General features: G+C 48.0%; 1 protein-coding gene across 1 annotated transcript; it reads left to right on the top strand.

The window, feature by feature from the left end:
* The first annotated feature begins 8,248 nt into the window (after positions 1 to 8,248).
* Positions 8,249 to 20,961, top strand: LOC135398082 (uncharacterized). The gene is made up of 6 exons (XM_064629514.1): positions 8,249 to 8,394; positions 8,476 to 8,570; positions 8,710 to 8,895; positions 9,501 to 9,632; positions 16,159 to 16,255; positions 17,324 to 20,961. The coding sequence occupies exons 1-6, from the start codon at positions 8,324 to 8,326 to the stop codon at positions 20,529 to 20,531; spliced, it is 3,789 nt and encodes a 1,262-aa protein (XP_064485584.1). The 5' UTR covers positions 8,249 to 8,323; the 3' UTR covers positions 20,532 to 20,961.
* The last annotated feature ends 309 nt before the right edge of the window (positions 20,962 to 21,270 follow it).

Genomic DNA, 21,270 nt, shown 5'->3' with positions numbered 1-21,270 from the left:
GTTAAACGTTACAATAATGTGTTATAAACTTCATAATGTGTTAGACTGGAGCAGGGCTTGCGACGGCCGATGTGGAGTGTGACCATGTGACGCGCTTGGAGAGATTCGGCGGCTGCGAAGGTGTCGTGAGAACGTCAAGTCGCGTGGAAAGCGAAATGTGAGTGGCAACGTAGGCAGGCTTAATACGATCAACGGATACCATATCCGGCCTGATTGGCACAAAACCGGGTTGGTTTTTCCGTGATAGTACTGGATAGGGACCAGTGTAAAGAGGTGTGACGGGCAGTTCAGCACGGTCCGACCTGATGGAGGCATGCATAGCGTTGCGAGTGTGTGATGTTATTGTATCGGGTGGTCGGTCAAAGCGACCATCGCTGAACACGATCAGGGACTGCGACACAGAAACAATCATGCAGCGGTTTAATACCAGTGAGTGGTGAAACAAATTCGATGCAGATGACAGTCAAGCGGAATCCGGGCATTGCAGAGGTGGATAGAATGCAAACTTTGAACACCAAGACTTGAGACAGCAGGGCTCAGCGGTCGAAAGGATGCCTGGAAAATATGTGAAGGTTAAAAGGTCTGAAGCGTGTGATGTTAAAGATGCCCGGTGGCACTCGCCTGGTCCGGACGAAGATCCCTCACGTCTGCCGCCGAATAACTTCCCATGTATCTGAGGCCACCAACAAATCAATGTAATGTTCAACGTTCTCTGCCGCCTTGATGCACGTATCCGCACTGTCTCTTGGCACTCACTCATGACAGAGTGTCTTGACGGATAAAGACTGTACGCCCCGTTGGCATGCGATGCTCGACCGGGGCGTTGAGGAAGAGCTTCCGTAGATAGTCCACGTAGGCGCAGGAGGATGGCAATGAGCGATCTCCACTTGAAGTGAGGAAATCGCCTGGAAGACACAGTGGGAATCCCTAGACTAATTCCGCTGGAGCGCACTGGAGGTCTTCCTTGACTGCGGATCTTATTCCGAGCAGGGCGAAAGGAAGGCGACGGATCAGCCTTCGCAGTGAGGGCAACCTCACAGCTGACAGTGCGGCCTTTCAACCAGGCCGTTCGCCGATGGGTGGTAGGTCGTACTTTGGATATGTCGGGTGCCCAGGATGGACACTAGGGCGCTGAAGAGCGCGCTCTGCAACTGCCGACCCCTGTCTGTTGTGATGACTGACAGCCAACCAAGCCTGGACACCCAAGTGCTGACGAAAGTTTCCGCGTTGCTCTGGGCACAGATACCGGCTAGAGTAACAGCCTCGGGCCATCTAGTGAATCGGTTGACGCATGTAAGGATGTACTTGAAACTGTTAGATGTACGCAGCGGGCCGACGATGTCCATATGTACGTGGTCGAACTGAGCACGGGGAGGAAGGAAGGGCTGGAGGGGAGTCTTCGTATGACGACCAACCAACGGCAGAATAAGCATGTCTTGACCCAGCCTTGTATGTCCTTGTTCATCGAAATCGAGCAACTTGGGAAAAAGGTACAGTTGCTTGATTTCGTTGATTTCGGTAATTAAAGGCATGAGTTTAAAGGTAATCAATGTAAGATATATGTAATTAAGAGAAATATTAAATGAAATTAAAGATTACCGGAGGTAGTTAAACGTAAATAAAGGTAATTAAATGAAATGCAAGATTACCTAAGGTAACCTGCGGTCACCCTCGGGTAATTAAAGGGTAACAACAACAACAACTTGGGGAGTTTCATCGCCAGGGGCGATACTCTACCCCATTGCTGGTGGTGATGGGGGGAATGAAATAATGAGCCCCTTCACAATATGGATCGAAGCCCTATGGTGTCCAGAAAGGTGAAGAGAGTCTTGAGGGCAGAGCGTTGGTGGGCTGGATGTGGCCAGGGACCAAGCAATCTTGTGAGAGAGAGGGGGCGAGAGTCTAGCTCGTTAAGGGATCGGGAGAGTACGGTTCGGGAAGGTTGGTAGTGTGGGCAATGGATGAGAATAAGTTCTAGATCTTCAACACCATCGCAGTGTCTGCAGTGGGGAGAGTCAGCTTGCCTCAAGCGGTAACGCCACTGTGCTGTGAAAGCCACATCGAGGCGCATTCGATGAACTAATCCGGCATCTTGACGAAAGATACTTCGAGGCATGCGGAAACCGAGCGCTGTTCAGCATGGCGAGGGGGGAGAAGGTCAGCGGTCCATTGGCGGGTAGCCAGAGGAATCACGAGGCGTCGAAGTACGGACCGACGATCTCCTCGCAGCAGTGCAATACGCGTCCGTCGCCGAGACGAAAGAGCTGCTTCTGCGGCGCTGTCGGCCTGTTCATTGCCTTCGACACCGCAATGGGCTGGAATCCATTGGAGAACCAGCCTGTGTCCTGCTTTGTAGACAAGTTTGTAGGCCATTAACACATCCATAACCAACGGTGCGGATGAGCCTCCCCAGCAGAAAAAAAGGAAATGGTCCAGTTCGAATTTCTAATAGGTTCGAATGGGACCCAACAGGTCCCATGTCAAAACCTGTTGGATCGTTCAGTTCCAATTGGACTGTCCAGTTGGTAGTTGAGCACCAATAGACGATTTCAGAAATTGCATGGATGGCCCACCAGAGAGCGCCGTGTTGCGAAAGCCCCGCTGCACCTTGGGATTTAGTGTTCATGAGTCAGAGAGAAGAAGAAGAGCGCAAACGGTTTCGGTTTTCTTTCTCCTTCACCTCCCGCACCTTCAAGCGACAGGCAGACGAGCACGAATGCAAACCATTTCCCACAACGCATTGCGCGATGCGCGTGACTTGCGCGACGGAGGGCCCCCATGCGGAGCACAAGGGCAATATCTGAAATCGCCTATTAGAAGGTCCATTTGGTTTCATGCACTCAAACTGGACACTCAATTGAACATCATTGGTCTAATTGGTCGTTCCGATAGGGAACTCCAGTTCCATTTGGTCTCTCGGTCTCCAACTGGTCTGCCCAATTAGCAGACAATTAGCAACTGTTGGCCCAATTGGCAACTGATTCCAATGTAGAGTTGTAAAGTAAGTGATGTTACTCAGTATTTTCAATACAATTAGTCAGTGCATGTGTATCTAAACTATTAATGCTATCAATAAGCAACATTAATTTATATTAACAGTATTTTATATTTTAAGGATTAGTTCGTCACCCGGAGAGCGAGATTTTTCGATATAAATAGCAGAAAATGCGTAAATTAGGTTCCATAGCCACTGCTGGATAGAATATAAAATGATAGCGTCAAAGAAAGTTCGTGGTTCTACATCTCATTCGTGGTTCTACATTGTACAAATGTACATTTACAAATGTAACACATTTGGTTGACAGCTTTCGCTGTCTTCAGTTCAGTTTGAAACCGAAACTTTGATGCTCTCAACGTCATGTCTGACGCAGCGCATCGGCATCACCCCAGAATCTGTAGGCGCATTCTTTTCGCTTGCACCTCCTGCACCAGATCTGAACTGGGTTATTTGCGTGCTGCACTTTCCTGATGAAAAGAAAGGCATTACTAATAAAGTTACTTTCAGCTGGAAAGTGCAGCTCCCGGAAACCGGTCTTGCGTGGAATCCAAGGTAGTGCAGTCCAGTGCAGGTGAAAAGAATGCGCTTTGTTTCTGTTTGAACAAGTTTCCATTGGCGTCGGGCGCGTCGATTGTGCAGCTCCGTGAATGAAGCGTTTCGTCTGTTTTTTTTTTCAAACCGTGTAAGAACGCGAACATAATTGTATCTGTGTCGTGAGCTGCTGTGTTATGCGTAGAATTTTCTCTTCGCTCCCGTGCACCAGCTGAGTTGCGAGAAAGGACAAGCGGCCCGTCTATGACAGTTGTGAATTTCCTGAACGCTCAAATCCGAACTAAGGTGGGTGATAGTAACTCGATAGATATGTATGTTTATCTGAACCTCCCTTATAACGTGTCATCGCCTTGCGCCAGATAGCTAATAGCTTTTTAATAAAAGCCTGTTGTATTGTTTTCGTTTGGAAATGACCATTGTAAAGTACTTTGTTCTGAGCAGTTCTAGTCAACAAGACTAGTCCGAACATACAATAAACAAGTTGTTACCTCCTGCATATGTTCATGTGTGATATTCACTGATGAAACCGTAGCTGTAACCCAATGTGGCAGACCCGGCAGGGCTACTTGTTTCCAATTGGAGACCCTACTGAGTCCACCTGGACCATTTGGTGTAACCATTTGGATTGAGTTGGTTAGCTAGTGTGGGACCAATTGGTAAGCCTGAGCTTGCCAGTTCTTTGTAATGTGGGGACCAATTGATTTCAACTGGTTTCAGTCCAATGGGTGACAAAAACACAACTGGAATTCCAATCGATTTGAATGGGAAAATGTCCAATTGGACCAATTCCTTTTTCTCGACTTGGTCGGGCGCCAGAATTTTCGATTGCTTGCAGCGCAGATGTTGAACTAGTGAATATGACCCAGTCCTGTGAGGCAAAGTGAACGATGTGCTGCAGAAAGAAAAGTATGGCATAGAGTTCCGCAGCTGTGGATGAGGTTTGATGCGAAAGGCGACGTCCTTCCACTACGCCTTCGGATGGGATGACGAATGCCGACGCGGACCTGCCATTTCGAGGTGCCATCGAGATTAAAGGGTAATTGAGAGTAATTGCGGCTAATTAAAGGTTAATTAAATGAACTTACATATAGTAATTGAAAGTGTCGAACCGGAAGCCAGTATAGACCGGAGGTGGAGAACCGAAAGTCAGGTAAGACCGGAAGTCGTGTTTAGACCGAAGGAGGCGCTTAATGCTAATGCATTTCTCTCGCATTTACCGCTAAATCTCCACTGATCTTTTTATTGTGCCCCAAACCCTCATTGTTGTTTGTCACCACACATTTTTGTAAGGAGCCACTACACTAATCTATTCTAACCCTGTTTCACGCTCCCAATCCCTATCCGGGATCCAGCCTTTTACAATAGAGATCAGTGGGTGGCGCACGGCAGCAGAAGCACGTCTTCATGGTCGTCCACGAGCCGCGACAATTGAACACGGAGATGACCTTGTCCGGCGCACCCAAGTCATCGACGCCACAGCGAATGCGGATAAGCAGTTGTAAAAAAAACAGGATGTCCTGAAAGCTCCAAGCACCAGTCGAAGACCTTGGCGGTGTATAGGGCCAAGGGTCTTCAGAACCTATTGACGGGCTGAACCGTAGATAACACATCCATAGTCAAGCTTTCAGCAGATTGTTGAACACCACCATGTGCAGCGTCTATGTGCACCCCAAGATCTGTGACAATATTGTTAGGACGTTTAAGTATTGTAAGTCCGTCGAACTCAAACATCGGGGGGGGGGGGGAACTTCGCAGAGTCCAGAAAACACACGACCACTTCGTAGCTTTGAAAAGGGACGACTATTTTATTTACAAAAAGAAGGGAGAGACAGAGGCACCAGAAACAGTGACCAGATACGCCTCTCGGAAGACGTTGCTTTGGGTATCGGGTTACACTGACCCATTCGGGGACGTTCTAACGAGGGCTTCAGGTGCAGCGCCCCATAAATAACATGAACTGGTTGACAAGTCCCCGTGGCTCACACGAACAGTCGAAAAACGCAGTTCGACCGGCTTGGCAAACAACATTCTTCATTACGTTGTTATACGTTGTGATATTCGCCACATTCGGCCATCCTTATAAAATTTCGTCCTCGAAATTTCCATAATAACAAAACGTAAAATTATACATTGCAAAATGAAGATACATAAGACACATAACATAACATAATACATTGTGGGTACATCAAACATTGAACAGGTTATATGCCTTCATTGATTAACATAGCATTCGAAACATAGCATCAAAAATAAAACACTTCAATATCAATTGAATATACGTGGTAAAATGCACTATTTGTGTACGTTTACTCCGAATCCGAGTCTATGTCGTCATCATCATCTTCATTCCCTGATCGCGAACTCCATATATAGCTTGAGTTGGTCGGCATGCGCCGTAGTGCTATAACGGCGCCCTTTTTATCCGCTCATAGGAGTGATGCGGCATGTGTCGTTTAGGTAACATTGCTTCGATGACCAAGGGGCTACGATACTTTGGTTGGACCTTTGTTGTCTTTCCACCGCTTAGTGGTAGTCTTCGCACTGCGACGATATCGCCAATTTCGTATCTTGGAGCTTTTGTTGTTGGAGCTTCGTCTGTTACTTGTGTTTCATTCTCACTCTCTCTTTTACTGTTTTATTCAGTGGAGTACAGGCAAAGTTATGAGGCGGATCTCAAAGGCCCTGCTACCTTCTGCGTATTTCTGGCAGATACGTTGAAATATGATACCCGCGTTCTATAAAAGGAAGTATGACAGAGTTGTATGCGAAATGGCACATTACCTTCTGTATTAGTACCATAAGATGCAATTCCGGTTTTCGGTGCTTGGTGAAAAAAAAATCGGTGGTTATTCCGCTTACCACGAAGCGGTGGCTTTCGATTGAAATATTTTAAACATCAAGACGCTCGGTGAAAATCGGCTTGAAACGACACTGGCGCTAGCTAACAGTAGCAAAGCACTTTATTTTCAGATTTTACAAGAGTTATAACGGCTATCGCCTGAATTTCTTGTAATAGATGGCCAGGTACATGTTAAGAGATCGGCAGACATCGCACACCGCTCTTTTCGCTGTAAAAATGTTAGGTGTGAGAACGCGCGTTCTACATTAGCAGTGCCGGATTTAAGGGGGGGGGGGCAGACGGGTCACTTGCTCCGGGGCCCCCACCACAAAGGGGCCCCCACCAGAAAAGGCCTTGTCCAAGGGAAATCTGTTTTGCATGCCTGAAACATAAGGAGGTTATGTCAATATGCTAATGTGACAATAGGCCACGGATCAATGGGTGGGCGAAACTTTGGGGACCGAGTAATATGTCTTAAGAGGACGACACAGAAGGGACGTAATAGAAAATTGTGAAATGAATTCCTGCCTCCGAACTTGAACACAAGGTAAGATGACCCATGGGAATGGCAACGCTCTCTAGCCTAAAACAAGGTCCGATCGCTACTCGAAGGTAACGCAAATCTTCAGGAGTCCCTCCAATCACAGTCGCGCTTGTAGCCACGAAAGCATGTCATCTTCAGCAGCCTCAGACTTCATGCGTTTAAAATCGTCTGCTGCGACTGGCTGAAGCAGATGACAACGTGACCCAACATGTCCATGCACGTTGCTTCCAGCACTGTGTATCGCGGATTTCTGGCGCACGTCAAAAGAACTTCAGGGGCGCGCTGCTGGCATCGCCTGAAGATAGCATCATCGTAAAGCCGTCCGTGCTCCGGCAATGAGCGGCGTTACGATGCTTCGATCTTCAGGCGATGCCAGCAATGCGCCCCAGGTGGTCGAAATTATTCGCAATCCTACCCTGCGGCACGCGCAGCATGTAGCCAACCAAATGTTGGCGCACTCGCCTTACATGTAAATCTACTCCCAATTACATAGAAATCATAAGTAGAAAGGCTAGAAGAAAAGCTGTGAGAGAGAGTGATGGGGGAGAGCAAAGGAGTTGTACGGAGGCAAGACCCTCTCCCAATGTCCAAGTCCGGGAGGCGCCATGATCGATATTATAGATTGGGCCGGATTCCGCCACAGCCTTTCCACGTTTGAAGACCAGGCACATTCGGCGCAATGGTATGCAATCCAATGCAAGTCGCTTCCGCTTCCGCTCTGCTCCGCGTGCCATGCCGTGTGCGAAGTATGTTTTGTATTGTCTGCCATCACCTGTGCGCTTGGATTCTCTAGGGAACGAGTATCGTACGGTTTAAACCTTGTGCTGCGACATGAAAAAACAGCGCACGGAACTCGTAGGAGCCACCGTTCGTAACACGCTAGGTCTACCGTATCGATCATGGCGGCTCACATGTTGAGATGCTCCTCTTCGCTGGCTTGGTTTCTAGTTATTATGAGAGTGAAGAAGAGAGAGTTATGAAGAAGAAGAGAGTTCTATGCCCAATTAGTGTATGTCCATGCACGTAGTGAAGGATGGAGAGGAGGATGGACATATGTCGGCACAGTTCCCTTAGAAGTCGGCCCAGGACGCACATTCCCCCAGGGCGTGAGTCGTGACGTTGCCCACGTACGTGAGGCCGACAACGGCAAGCCCTATCACCACCACCACCACCACCAGAGGAGACATCCAGTAGGTCTTTGGCTTAGATGGTGGTTTCAGAGGAAGAAAAAGAAAATGGTTGCTATGGTGGCTTCACCGCGCGCCGTTATTACCCTATGGAACAGCCATTCATCAAAGCAAAAGAAGAAGAACTTCTGTACGCAGGGCTCACTACCTTGGCATGGCAAACTGCCCTCCGCTATCCCCACAAACTCTATGAAACAAGAGTGATGCGTACCTCAATCGGGTTTGTCTGCTTGCGTTGTACGTTATGCATCGCGAGGCAGTTTCCAGATTTCAGGTAAGGGTTTGTTTTGGAATATAAGGAAGCTGTAGTAGTCCTATGCTCGTCGGCCATTAACTCGGTTCATCACTCTTGCAGACCAGAAGACACTGATACGTACCAGGAGCTAACTGATTTATCAAATTATACTACGAGTACAACAAAACCTGAATACCCCCTTGGAGGAAATAAAGGTAGGTTCCATGAGTTCTGTGAGGCCACTGATATGTAATATTGTGTGGCCGTTGCTGAATGAAGAGCATGTTCGTTATGGAAGTGCTCTTACGGCTTACGGGGCGTACATAGAGTCACGTGATGTCTCAATTCTTGCAGTGAACGTTAACCCCGATAGCGGAAAATTTGGGTACGGAATTTCGTGCAAGAGCGACGAGGAATGCGCATCCGGCTTAGGGTTGGCATGCATTGCGAGAAGGACCGCGCTTCCATCGAGGTGCGACTGCGCCCGGGGAACACCGATTTTCATAAGGGACACCGATGGAGTCGCTAAGTGCGTTCGAGGTGAGCTGCTGCTTCTACGAGAGAGGCCCCGTTGCAGTGCGTGCGGTTTTGTTTAAAGGGAAACTCCGCACCAAAAACGTGTTCAGGTAACAGTGCGACATCTATCCGTATCGTATGATATTTCAGTGAATACAATTTCTCATCCCCAAGTGGCACATATAGATAGAAAAATATTTTCCTTTGAGCGATTAGGCGCTCATCCACGGAAAAGCAGTCCAGCAACACTGGACTTCACCTCACCGGCATTCCTCGCGTATGGCTTTGGAAGGTTTTGCTTTTACCGCTGGCGAATATTTTAGAACGAAATCGAGGAAGCAGATGACTGGTCATTCGTGTGACACGAAGAAGTTACAAAGCGCGTGCCCGAAAAACAGCTGGTGGCCCACACGAGACTACCGGTGACGTCACGCATGGTACAGGAGGTAGGAGGGGGAACCCTCAGAAATTTCGGAATATTATCTTCCGAGCTCGTTTGGCAACTAACGAGTCCCCGACTGACAAACCAACTTTATTTCTCATTTCTGAAGAAAATATTGTACAAAGCCATTATAATAGTTTCGGATTGTTCCGGAGCCTCCCTTTAAGGCCAATCTGCATATTTCCAGGAAAGCACTTGTACGAATCCTGTGTGAGCGACTTGGAATGCGCTCATCACGATAAGAACATGCAATGCGTCGATTTCCTATGCTACTGCCCTCAACCTTTCGTGCTTGCTGATAACCAGAAGTGCCTTTCACGTAAGTCGTATTTAATCTCCTTCAGGTACTCTACTTTGAGGACGTAGGTGTCTGTGCACAGAGACGTGTCTACGAATGAGTAACATGTTCAGAGGCGTCGGAAGTCCTTTACGGCAAGGGGGCGAGCCCTAACCCAACCCAACCCAGCCTAACCTAACCTAACCTAACCTATGATTTCATCTGCAAATGGTCATTAATGGTCATGGTTAAAAAATCGTACCAACGATTTTTTTAACTTATCTACATGAATAGTTCGAATAAAACAGGCAAGAATATGTCGAGGGCGCGACTTCTCGTATAGTACTGGTCACGTCCACAGTTTTCAGGCGCCAAAACTCTCTCTCCTTCACGCAACAATCGCTGGGTCCCGCGTCTGTCAGAATTGAAAAAAGAAAAAAGAAGAGACTAGGGTTGCAGGACGGGCACTGCTGTAGTGAAATTATCCCGGAATCACCCCGTCTTCATCGCAAATAGTAATAGAATGGTGGGAACGGTTTAAGAATGGAATAGGAATGACACATGGTAGTAATAATTCGTGGCTTTACTTCGCGAGACAACTCTGATCATGAGCGACGCCACAGTGGTCGGTCTGTGGATTGTCTTTGCTCACCTGAGTGTTCCTTAACGTCCGCCGAAAGACACATTGTAGTGATCGGAGAGATGGTATGGCATCAACATTTATCAGAAGGGATTGTGGAATTAGCGTTTCCACAAAAAGGGCAGATGTTTTTTGAAGAAAGCAACATGCTCTTATGTGGACCTCGATTAGTCCTACTCTGTTTGTCGTACCTGGTCCACCAGGGATGCACGATCCAAATAACACACGTGTATTTGCTTTCAAAATCTTGCTCTGACGACTTTTGCCGCCCCATCTCTATATATCAGTCTCAGTACTCTCAATAGCAGTCGGTAGTGGTAACCTCGATGAAAATTGTGAAAAAGCAATACCACAGCAGCAGAGGCACAATATAACAAAGATTTTTTTTCTCTTCTGCACTTGTAATAATGCAATTTGACTGCTACATAACCCAGAGAAGTCGTAGGCGATAAAACCCCAGTGCCAGGCCAGGAAAAGACGGCACACACACGAAGCGCTATGTTTCAGTGCTTCGTGTGTGTGTCGTCTTTTCGCGTCCCCCGCACTGGGGTTTTATCGCTTTTAAAATGTACCACCAAACGGCTCGGTTTTTATCGCTTTTTAAGTTGTAGGTAATGCGATAACCGCAGCTCTGAATAGACCTCTACCTGTTTGTAAACAAATGACGTCATAATGTTCGACAGCGCCACGAGTTTGGTAGAGTTGAACTACGTTCAAAGCTACTGGCGAACAAGGTCGCGCCCGAAAGCCACGGTCTTGAGGAGATTACGATGGTCTCTGAAAAGGACGCGACCTTCGGTCCTACTTTTCTTTCAATAGGAGGCAGCGAACACTTACCCATTCGTGGAACCCAGCTCTCCCCTTCCGATCTGTTTTGGTTTTGGTGTGTCTACCAACGTCATGATGACGTTTCTCGGGTAGAGGTTTATTATGTAAGCTCCCGGCTCATTTCCGGGTTGTCGCTCAGTATACCGTAAGAGGCACGCTGGCCTTGCGGCACTCGCGAAAAGTGGGGGGGGGGCGTCGCCCCCCTAGTCTTTGGTCAGAGGGGCGGCTGCCCCCACCTTCCGACGCCCATGAACATGTTCCATGCATTCGCTGATGGAATGCTATGCTGATGCCACATGCTATCTAAAAGATCATCAACGTTGAAAATATGAAAGTTACAGTGATATTGTACAAGTAATATCCACGCAGCGCAACAGTAATAATAATCTCTATTTCACCAATCACTTGGTTGGGAGGAATGGTGATTGGGAAATCCGGAAACCCGTTAACGACTCTCGCGCTCCCCTGCGAGTCACCATAATGGTGGATGTACCAACCCATAATAAACATATACGGCGACTCAAAAATGTCGTTCAGTGTTGCGATGTTGCTGCAACACAGCCAACCCGGTGCAACACGTTTAATGAACGAGCGGTTTGGTATATGCGCAGGTGCGCATACATGATAGGTGTCGTCGTTGTCGCCTACTTCAACACCCCCCTCTCTCGGCAACTAACCGTCGACAGCACCCATCTGCAGTCGAGCCTCCTTGCAGATCGTCGCAACCACAGTACTTGTTGCGAGGTTTTTGCTGCTGAGATGTAGTACGCCACTGTAGATGCCACAGCAGCAGAGGCGTAGCCAGAAATTTTTTGCCTGGAGGGCTGGGACCTGTATTTAGGGCGGCGGCGCGGGGGTGGCGCACACACACACAGAACAAGGAAGCTGGTAGACAAGTGTAACACCTCCTAGATGGTAGAAGGCCTGCGCCATACGTCGCACACTGAGGCCTCCATGAGCTTTGCGAGCTGCTTTGAGCTCTTCTCTTGTTCGCTCTTTCATTTACGTCTAGCAGCACCAACAGTTGTAACAGCAGGCTTCCCTGTGTGACATAGGGCGCAGGCCTTCTACTATCTAGGAGGTGTTGACCGGTGTTCGACGCTCCGCGTATTGTTAGTTAACGAATTTTCTTGTTTTCGTTGCAAGACATATATACGCATTGGAGAGCACGCTACCTTACGAAGGTTATAGTAAGAGAAGTTATGATCTTAAGCTTTCACAAGAAGTACGGTAGGCCTTCCATTGAAGAACGGTTAGCGTTCCTGAAGAAACCGTACATAAATCGATATAACTGGTAAAACGAAGCGCTCATAGATCGGGTGTTGACTGTATGTCGCTTTAAGAAAACGGGATGCCGCCAACGGCTACTCCTGAGGATAAGAGCTCCGCTGCTTTTCTGATTCGTTGTTCATAATTGCACTCATTGAACAAGGACGTCACGTGTCGTTTGTGGCGCAAAAGATCGTTGCATTCGAAGGGCAGGAAGTGCTTTATTGTTTACTGTCCTTTGAGCATAGCTGCCCTGTTGACATCCTACTTTTAAACTGTGCAGTGCAGTGTACGTAGGCGACCAGTTCTCGTTGCATTCACTCTCTCTCTCTTCACCTCTTGTGTATTCCTTTTTCTTGTTTACTTTCGAGCCTTTGCTTCTGTGACAATCCAAAAAGTTAGGAAAGGGAGCCACGTGCGGCACACATGTTTTATTGCCCTATTTCCTTCGTTCACCACGTTCTTGCTTTCACTGAACCCGCCACCGTTTGTATGATATGGCTTGAGAAGTGGCGAGCTGGGAGGGGCAGTGAAACCGCCGCTCGGAAACTTTCTCATATAGGACAATGAATGTCTATGAGCTAGCTGCGCGAAAATCAGAAAGGACGACACCGGCAACTGGGGAGCGACCCCGAAAGGACGGCGTGAGGAAAACATTGAAGATTACCCAGCAAGGACGGAAAGCCAAGTGCAGGGCAAAGCTTGACCTAAGCGATTGACATCACCAATACTATACTGAAATTATCAGAGAGATAACAAGATATTGTCACGGAATGAGCCCCTACAGATTAAATATGTGTTTCCCGTGCTCTTGCATCCCGTGTGCCCCTGATCAACGTACACCCGCACGTGTTTTTCGTATTTTCTCACTGTCTATCTTACTTTGTTCCCATATTTATGGTGCAAAATAGTGACCGCCAGCAAGTGGTGATCCCATTTATTGAGCGCTTCAGCGAATCAACCTGAGCCACCGTGAAGAAATGGCGCCATCCATGCAAGGTGACGTACATTTAGGGGTGAGGGCGCTCAAGCCTCCTAAGCCTCCCCGTCGCTACGCCTCTGCACAGCAGGGCCAGAGACAACTGCTTCCTAGTAGAGCAGGAGACGGGGCTGCCTCCCAGCTGGATGAAGTAGCCGCTGGTTGACTTGCAATCCGTAAAGTCTGCCGCCCAGTCCGCTTCCACGTAGCTATAGCTAGAGTTCGTGGTTTTCGGCATTTTCCGAAAAATGCCGGAAAACACCCCCCGAATGATTTTTTTTCAGATTCGGAATATTCCGAAAAAATCCGAATTTGTCGTATCCTGACAGCTGCCATTCCTGGAACGGCAAAGAGAAATCCCCTTGGAATCTCCCTTTGTCCACTATTTCTCAAGCGTGGCATTATCTTCGGGCTGTGCTCTTGTTTCGGTTTGCGTTTGTGTGTGTCGGTCGGTGTGTGTTTGTGCGGTCGGTGACCGCCTTTTGGCAGCACACGTACTTAGTGACACACCTACCTTTAGTGAATTTACTATTCAGAACCTTTATGGTATGTTGTTGTCGGGTTAAAAAGAGATCACGAGTGTACGGAGCTCCCAAACAGTTTCAAAAGCCGATCGCTCATCCCCTGCCCTAGCCTTCTAGTCAATTTTTGTGTTTTTTCTATTCCTCTATCTACTCCCCTCCAGTTACTAGTTGGAGTGACCCCTGTTTCCGTTCCTGAGGCACTTCAAGGCACTTCACTGTATGAGGACTTATTCTTATTTGTTCTACGAGATGAATCTCGTATGGATGATATAAAGCGCGAGTTTTTCGAATATGCTGTATGCCCTTCCCCTCAGGTGGATACATCTCGTATTCAGTTTTGGACGACCCGTTCCAGCACATGGCCTTTGTTACCCCATTCTCCAAGGTCGAAAATAAAGTTGTTGTTTGGCCTTTGTTATCGCAGTGCGCCTCAAGCATACTGGGTATTCCTGTTTCTAGCACTAATGTTGAGCGCGCGTTCCCTAAACTGCGTGTTATTAATCGCAAGGAGCGAGCCGCTATGACAGATGCGAGCATGATGATGTGCGCTTGCATCTATCACAACAAGAGGTAGTCTCCTTGTTTGCTAGTTTGGCACAGGCAATAAAAGACATTGGTAATGAAGCCATGAATCGATTCAGTTCTTTTCGGTTCGTTGTCACTTCACGCGCAAAATAGGCTTTCCTTCATGCGAAATAAATAGATGCCCGTATTCGGGCATTTATTTTTTGGGCGGAATATAGATGCCGAAAAAATCCGATTTATAGTCCCTCATATAAATGCCGATAAACACCCCCCGAATTGGGTTGAAAATAAATGCCGAAAACCACAAACCCTAGCTATAGCCAACTTCAAGCTTGGGTCTGAGAAAAGTTTCAGCTTCAGACCCCTAGTAAATTTCAGGTACCGAATCAGCCTCCTGGCAGTGCTCTAATCACGCTGATACGGGTTGCTGACACGGCGACAGAGTATATCCCCACAGCACAAGCAATGTCTGGACGTATTGTCGTACTCAAATAGAGTAGCTCCCCAATTGCCTCACGGCAAAGTTCGTTGCTAAGCGGTGCGTCATTTTCCGCAGCGAGTTTCTGGTAAGGTAGCGTCCATGGGTCTGACATTCCCTTTGGCGTCTGCGTGCCGTCCCCTGCGTTGTCGTCCCTTTGGCCTCTGAGGTTCGAGTTCCACAACAAGGAGTTCCACAGGAGTTCAAGTTCCTCAGGTGACCATGCGGACTTCTTACAGAAGTAGCACTCTCGTGTGCCAGTCACACCCTCTGCATCATATCACCCTTGCGTCTGAAGCGCTGACTCTGGGCTGCGCGTTGCAGATGTCATCTCCTGCTTTCTCTGATGCTCGTCCACAAGCTTTTCTTTCACGTACTCCAACGTGAGGTCATCATCTGGGCGTGCATCAAGGGTTGTGATGAGTGCAACTTTCTGGCAGCCCACTGAGGTGAAACTAGCACCGACCTGAAAGTTTGTTATTTCTTGCCCTATCCCTCCTAAGCGCTCGACCAATCCGAAAGCGCGTCTGATGTAGCCCTGTACTCCATATCATCGGTCATATGCCAACTTTGACTGGTACGGCTTCCTCAGTCAGTAGGCAGAGCTAATTGCTGGGATTGGCTCGTTCGTGCACCTTCCGGGGCTCTTCCCACATCTGTCTTGCCGTTGCAGAGTTGCAGACATGAAGTATTTGACTGTTGTCAATACTCAGACAAATAGTGCTCTGTGCTTTGCGACCTCCTGCTGTCCAAGACGCGGAAGGGTTTTCCGGTACCGCATATCCGCAACGAACGACAATGTTTCTTCCCGAATCAGGATCATCTTCATCTTACTTTCAGGCTCGATTATTTCCGTCCGATCAACTTAGCCAGCGTAAACTTCCCTGCGTCTCCCATCGTTTGCTGTCGAACGAACCAGCCAGTTCAAGAGCGCAGCTTCGGGTATCTTCTGTTCTGAGTCTATAACTTGCCGTGATGTATATGTAAAAAAGGCTACCGTACGCTGGAACAGGAACAGGTGGAACAGGTTTGGACCTTTGAATGGGCGGTTTGGCAGGTGCGCATACGCTTTAGGTGTTGTCATCGTCGCCTACTGCAGCATTCGTTCACCAACTTATGAAGGGAAGTGCTTCAGGACGAGAGCCGCCGATATTTCGAACAGAGACTGTTCTTCTTCCGGGCCATATTTAACCACTAACTTAGTCATATTTTCGGACTTCCGATCCGCCTTTTAAGATTCTAATTTATCTAAATCAGAATCATAAAAGGCATAGATCACGAGGTTGTAAATGCACACTTTATTGACGAGCCCCTTTATGTTGCAGGCAAACCATCTCGGGCAAGCGCTCTTTTCGGCACTCAGCCAACACTGGTACTTCTTCTAACATTGCTGGTCATCGGAGCAGCTTACTCATATAGACGGTATGCCTACTGCAACTTTCCACTGAGATCTGAGAAAGATACCAGAGCTAAAAAGTATCTGAGATGGAATAAGGTAGATTTGAAGGCCACACTGGAAGTCGACTGGTGTCCCCAGTGTGCAAATAGGGGCTGGCTCTGGCAAAAACTGACGTATCGTACGACTACAACCGTACTTTGGTGGAATATGGGAACATGATCGGGAGTGCGTTCATTACTGTCTGAACACACTTGTGAATAGTGAAATTACAGTGAGAGCTGAGTTCTAGATGTTTGTGGATGGGGCGTCAGTCCCCTTCAGTGGAACTGCCACTGTGCTTTCGATATATGACAGAAGCCGCGTTCATACGAATGCGACAGATGCGCATCGACTCGAGCTGAAACCAAAGTGAAGACGATGCGCCACCGTTTACGTGGATGCGCATCGAATTCGGCTCGAAACTTGCGCCCGCGTTGTCACATGAAAAATTTCGAGCTCTGCACTGCCATACCATACCATACCTACCATATCTGCTCTCATTTCACAATATCTTCTTTTTCGCACACGAAATCTACCCCGCATCCACGTGAACTCGCAGCAAACGTCTTCCCATAATCCTCCTCGTGGTTTCGATGCACATTTTCTGTTTACATGTACGTCTTCAATGCGCATCGACCGTCTTGAGCCACGTCAGGCGGATTGAATTCGATGCGCTATCCTAGCGAATTGGCCGTTTACATGAGCGTATTCAATGCGACAAGTCGAGTCGATGCGCCTCTGTCACATTCATGTAAACGCGGCTAGAAAGACTACAAGTTTAACGCCCCCCCCCCGCCCCCAATGTCTAATAAGGTGAAAGAACAGTAACAAAAAAGAACAAGGAAAAGAACTCGGAGTGAGCGCATAAGGCTTTTTGAGAATGAAACATCCCATATCCAGTAGATTTGCAGGATATCATTCTCGAAGGTGTGTACACAATCACAATTTGCTGGGAAAACGCATTACTCTGTTTGTCATATAGCTCGCCTATAACTGAAGACCATTGAGTTACCAAATTCTTACCCTGAATCTATAACCTTTCATACTTGCAGGCTATCACGTGCAACGAAGGAGAAGGAATCCTGTGCCGGGCCTAGGGACACTGTGGACGCTTCAACAGACTTCTTGGATTGGCGTCCAGATACTGGCTCGTCCGTATCTTTCACCCAACACCGCCCCCGCACGTCTTCTGCCTTTCAGAGTAGCATTGACCCTCGACAGCGTTATTACCAAAAGTACGGGGAACATGCCTCTTGGGGTTACGCCAGAATTCCTAAGCATCCGCCACGGTACATCCGGTATTCTACAGAAACCCAGGCTAACAACGAAGCAAATAGTGACTTTGTTTTTGACGACTGCTCAACGATGCTCGACAAGAAAACCTGTATTGCCCCTATTCATCAAAGGCCGACTACACCCCTTGCGCGTTCGGTCGACGACGCCAGATCGTCACTAAGGTACAAACGGCGACGTGCCAGCCACAGAAAGATAAACAGAGGAAGAAACCTCAATCAAGATGAGCCCCCGACATCGAAGCTGCCATCCTCGAGGCATATCTCATATCCCAAAGAATTGAAGGACCTCCTCCTTGCACGAGATGTCCTGGTGAATGTGGAACCCATAAAGTCGGTCATAGCAGCTGGGAAAACTGCATTTGCGTCACAAGGGGCTGCACTGGAAGACTCGTGTGAAAACCACGAGCGTGAAAGCATAGAATCTTCAACGAATGATCCTGACGTCTTCTCGGGATCAATTAGACACAACAAAGCAACTTCGCGTGCAACAGACATGACAATCCAAACGCCTCCTCCTCAGGAACCTGGTGATACCGTTGTAGTATCCGAGGAATTTGCACCAACGGACAGGTCAACATCACAGAAAATGTCGTCTATGATCGTCACATACCGCGACTTGAAGTATTACGCAAGCACAACTCCATTTGGAACAGCTCCGAATACAAAATCGTCTTACGGAGAATCTTCAGGCATAAACTCCTATCTTTCAAAACCCTCCGACATATCAGTGTCCTGGACATTTCCTCCTGGTACTTGTTGCCATGCGAACTCTGTGGATGTTGCTTCTGGTCAGTCAGACACAATTGGTGGACAAAGTGCAGTGTTAGGAAAAACAGGTAAAGAGCATGGTGTAACCGATACGTCAGGAGGTGAAGAAATGGAGACTGAAGCGCTGCATGGTAGCCAATGTGAACCAGGGCGCACGGAACAGAAACTAAAGGAACAACTTCAATTAACCATGACTAAATGGGGCAGCAGAAGAATTAGTGAACTGTCGTTCCTTCTACCAAGAAATGTTGACGACAGTCACCCGACTCTTACAGGTACGTGTCCGGTAAGGGAACAGATTTTGCAGCCCTCAGACACCGGACACGTAAACCTAACCCCGGATAATAAGTCAGAACCTAGCAGTCCAAACTTGACGACAAAAATGGCAGACCCCAATATTCATTTAATAGATACCATCTCGATTCCTTCATGCCTGCCACAAGATGTGTTCTCACCGGAAGATCGGCCTGTCTTGGGAGATAGCTATACAACACTACCTGAGCTCATGTCATCTGGTTTCGAATTGGTCTCATTAGATATCAACCGGGCATCGACGGAAGAGATATCGTCCTGCCGTCTTAGCGCTTCTGATAATGCTGGATTTGAACGATATTCTGCTCCAGATATTGCTTCCGAGGAATGGCGCGGCACACCGAGTCGGAGAGCGCGACGATCCACAACAGAACTCTCTCCAAGCCCGCAGTGCCAAAACGGTGCACTGTGTCCAGCTACTACGTTACTTTCTAATGAAATTGCAATCCGCAAGCAACGAATTAATGAAGCAAAACCTACCAACCCCCACGAGGCACTATTGGAGACCAGGGCTGCCAAGACATTGAGGCCAATAGCGATTAGAGCTCTCCCTTCGTTTATTGTGTGCGAGAGCAGCGTCAGGGAGGCAAGCAATAAAGAAATAATGGAAGGAAGTTCCAAGGAAGAAATGAGGGTCTCTTCAGAGCAATCGTCCTGTGATGTAGATGGAGACGATCCTTCAAACTTGGTAACAGGGTCGATCATGTCGTCGCGTTCTGAATCTGACTTAGGTCCCGATATCGAGCTCGACAAGTCTCATTCTCCAATGTCTTCAGACGCAGGGCGTTCAGCCGAGCACAAGGAAAGAAAAAATGATGATGGGCTGCGCGAGTCAGACAACATGGTTGGAGAAGTCGATGCTTCAACCAGTAATGAAGAACGACGCATTTTAGGCAATGGCAGCATCCGCAGTGTCCGTACTCAAACACGGGAAACTACTTCCGGTCACTGTAGCAAGCACCAGCAGGGACAGACTTCAGGACGCGTTTCTGGAAAAGCGTTTCGTGCGCCATTTATGGAACTCTTGGCACTGGGTAACTGGCATTACTACCGAGAACGCCGAAATCTGTCGCCGGTGCAGCCCCCAAGTATACTCGACGAAACACTGTACATCCTACACAAGATGCGACCTTTAGATTCGACGCCCAATTTCTACATGCCACATTTCCGCATCGCAATGCACGATGTGCGAGACACCATTAAGCCACTGAAGTTGCAAGATCTGGTTCTGCAACAGCACCCAGTTTTAAGAGCTATTATGGAATTACATCAGGGACAACGAGGTCTTGAAGGTTCTCGAACACATTTTAGTTACTTAAATCGGACAGATTGCTTGCTGGCTCAGAACAGCCAGAGTGTGACGGGAACAGAACCTTCTGCTCTGCACGGAAGAGGTCGTGTTAGGTCGCTAACAGCAGAGTCACCTGTCACTCCGGAAAAAGCAGACATGGGTCCAGTGATACGTTCTTCCTTTCACAACGTCCCCACCGAACGAAGCTCGGAGTCCGCAGCGACACTGCTGTCCGTCCCCGCTGGAATGGGCGGCGGCGGAACGGCAGCAGCTATACCAATTTCAGTCCCTCACACTCGATTCCAAACCTCACGGAGCGGTTCTGCCATCGCAGCTAGAAGACGTGCTGCGGTTTTAGAAGACACATCTTTCGAATCCTTGTATAATGCCGTCTTACTGTCGCAAAGCAGTGCAGCCAAGCCTGAAACGCAGAAAAGATCAGAACAAAAGAGAGCCCGGAGGGTGTCGTTCCCCACTGAGCTGGTTTCCACACCCGTTGCTTCTACTTCGCAGGATGCCAGGGTCTCACTCAGCGACTCTGGTGTCTCCAAGACTATGCCCTACAACCTCCATCGGCAACAGGAACCAGATTAAGCGTTACATGGACAACTCCTGTCACCTGAAGATCACACGGAATATTTTTCTGTGTCCAGCACCGTGACATGGAGGCGGTACAGACATTAAGTAATAGCGCCAAGGCTGTCTCGTGCCCTCCACACTCAGTGGACCATAAACGAAGTTTGCCTAACTGTCGCACAGTAAGCAGGCGATCAGTTTCCTTCAAAGAGACACTGTCCGATTCTGCACTTCGTCGTGGTGGTATCCATCCTAATAATGATAAGTATGGCGCAAATGATACACCTTGAATGGAGTCATCGATTTCCGTTCTACAGTTGTCCGAAGGCGCGTGTTCCACGAAGTCCATGGTAAAGCTACAACTTAACTTGTACTGACGAACTACTTCGATAGATAACGGAAGGAACACCTGAATAGTATATGACAATCATGTAATAAAGGAAACCGTTTCTTTCACATATCCTCGTATTTTTACTCGAGGAGCGTCTCTGTCAACAAAAGTTTGACACAGGTGGATAGAAATACATCGTTGAAACATTTAAATCGAAAAATTCAAATTCACGCTTTGTGCCCGTGTCATAAGTGTGTACCTGCGTGTATGTCCACTATGATCAGGGTCGTTTCTTGCACTCATTGCACTCTACTAGGCTTTATTCAAGGTAACGGTAATGGAAACAAAAGGTATATTCCCGAAACTGGAGCTGGTGACGGGATCGGGAACGGAAATTCATACGGGTTCCTAGATTTCGAACGAAAA

The sequence above is a fragment of the Ornithodoros turicata genome, chromosome 6 (assembly GCF_037126465.1).
Source record: "Ornithodoros turicata isolate Travis chromosome 6, ASM3712646v1, whole genome shotgun sequence".
Lineage (NCBI taxonomy): Eukaryota > Metazoa > Arthropoda > Arachnida > Ixodida > Argasidae > Ornithodoros > Ornithodoros turicata.
This window is presented reverse-complemented; position numbering and strand designations above follow the sequence as displayed.

Bases quoted from the DNA above. Each gene is read 5' to 3' on its own strand.
- LOC135398082 (XM_064629514.1), top strand. From the start codon at position 8,324: ATGCGTACCTCAATCGGGTTTGTCTGCTTGCGTTGTACGTTATGCATC. The intron at 8,395-8,475 runs GTAAGGGTTTGT...TCACTCTTGCAG, and splicing joins AGGCAGTTTCCAGATTTCAG to ACCAGAAGACACTGATACGT. The intron at 9,633-16,158 runs GTAAGTCGTATT...TTTATGTTGCAG, and splicing joins TAACCAGAAGTGCCTTTCAC to GCAAACCATCTCGGGCAAGC.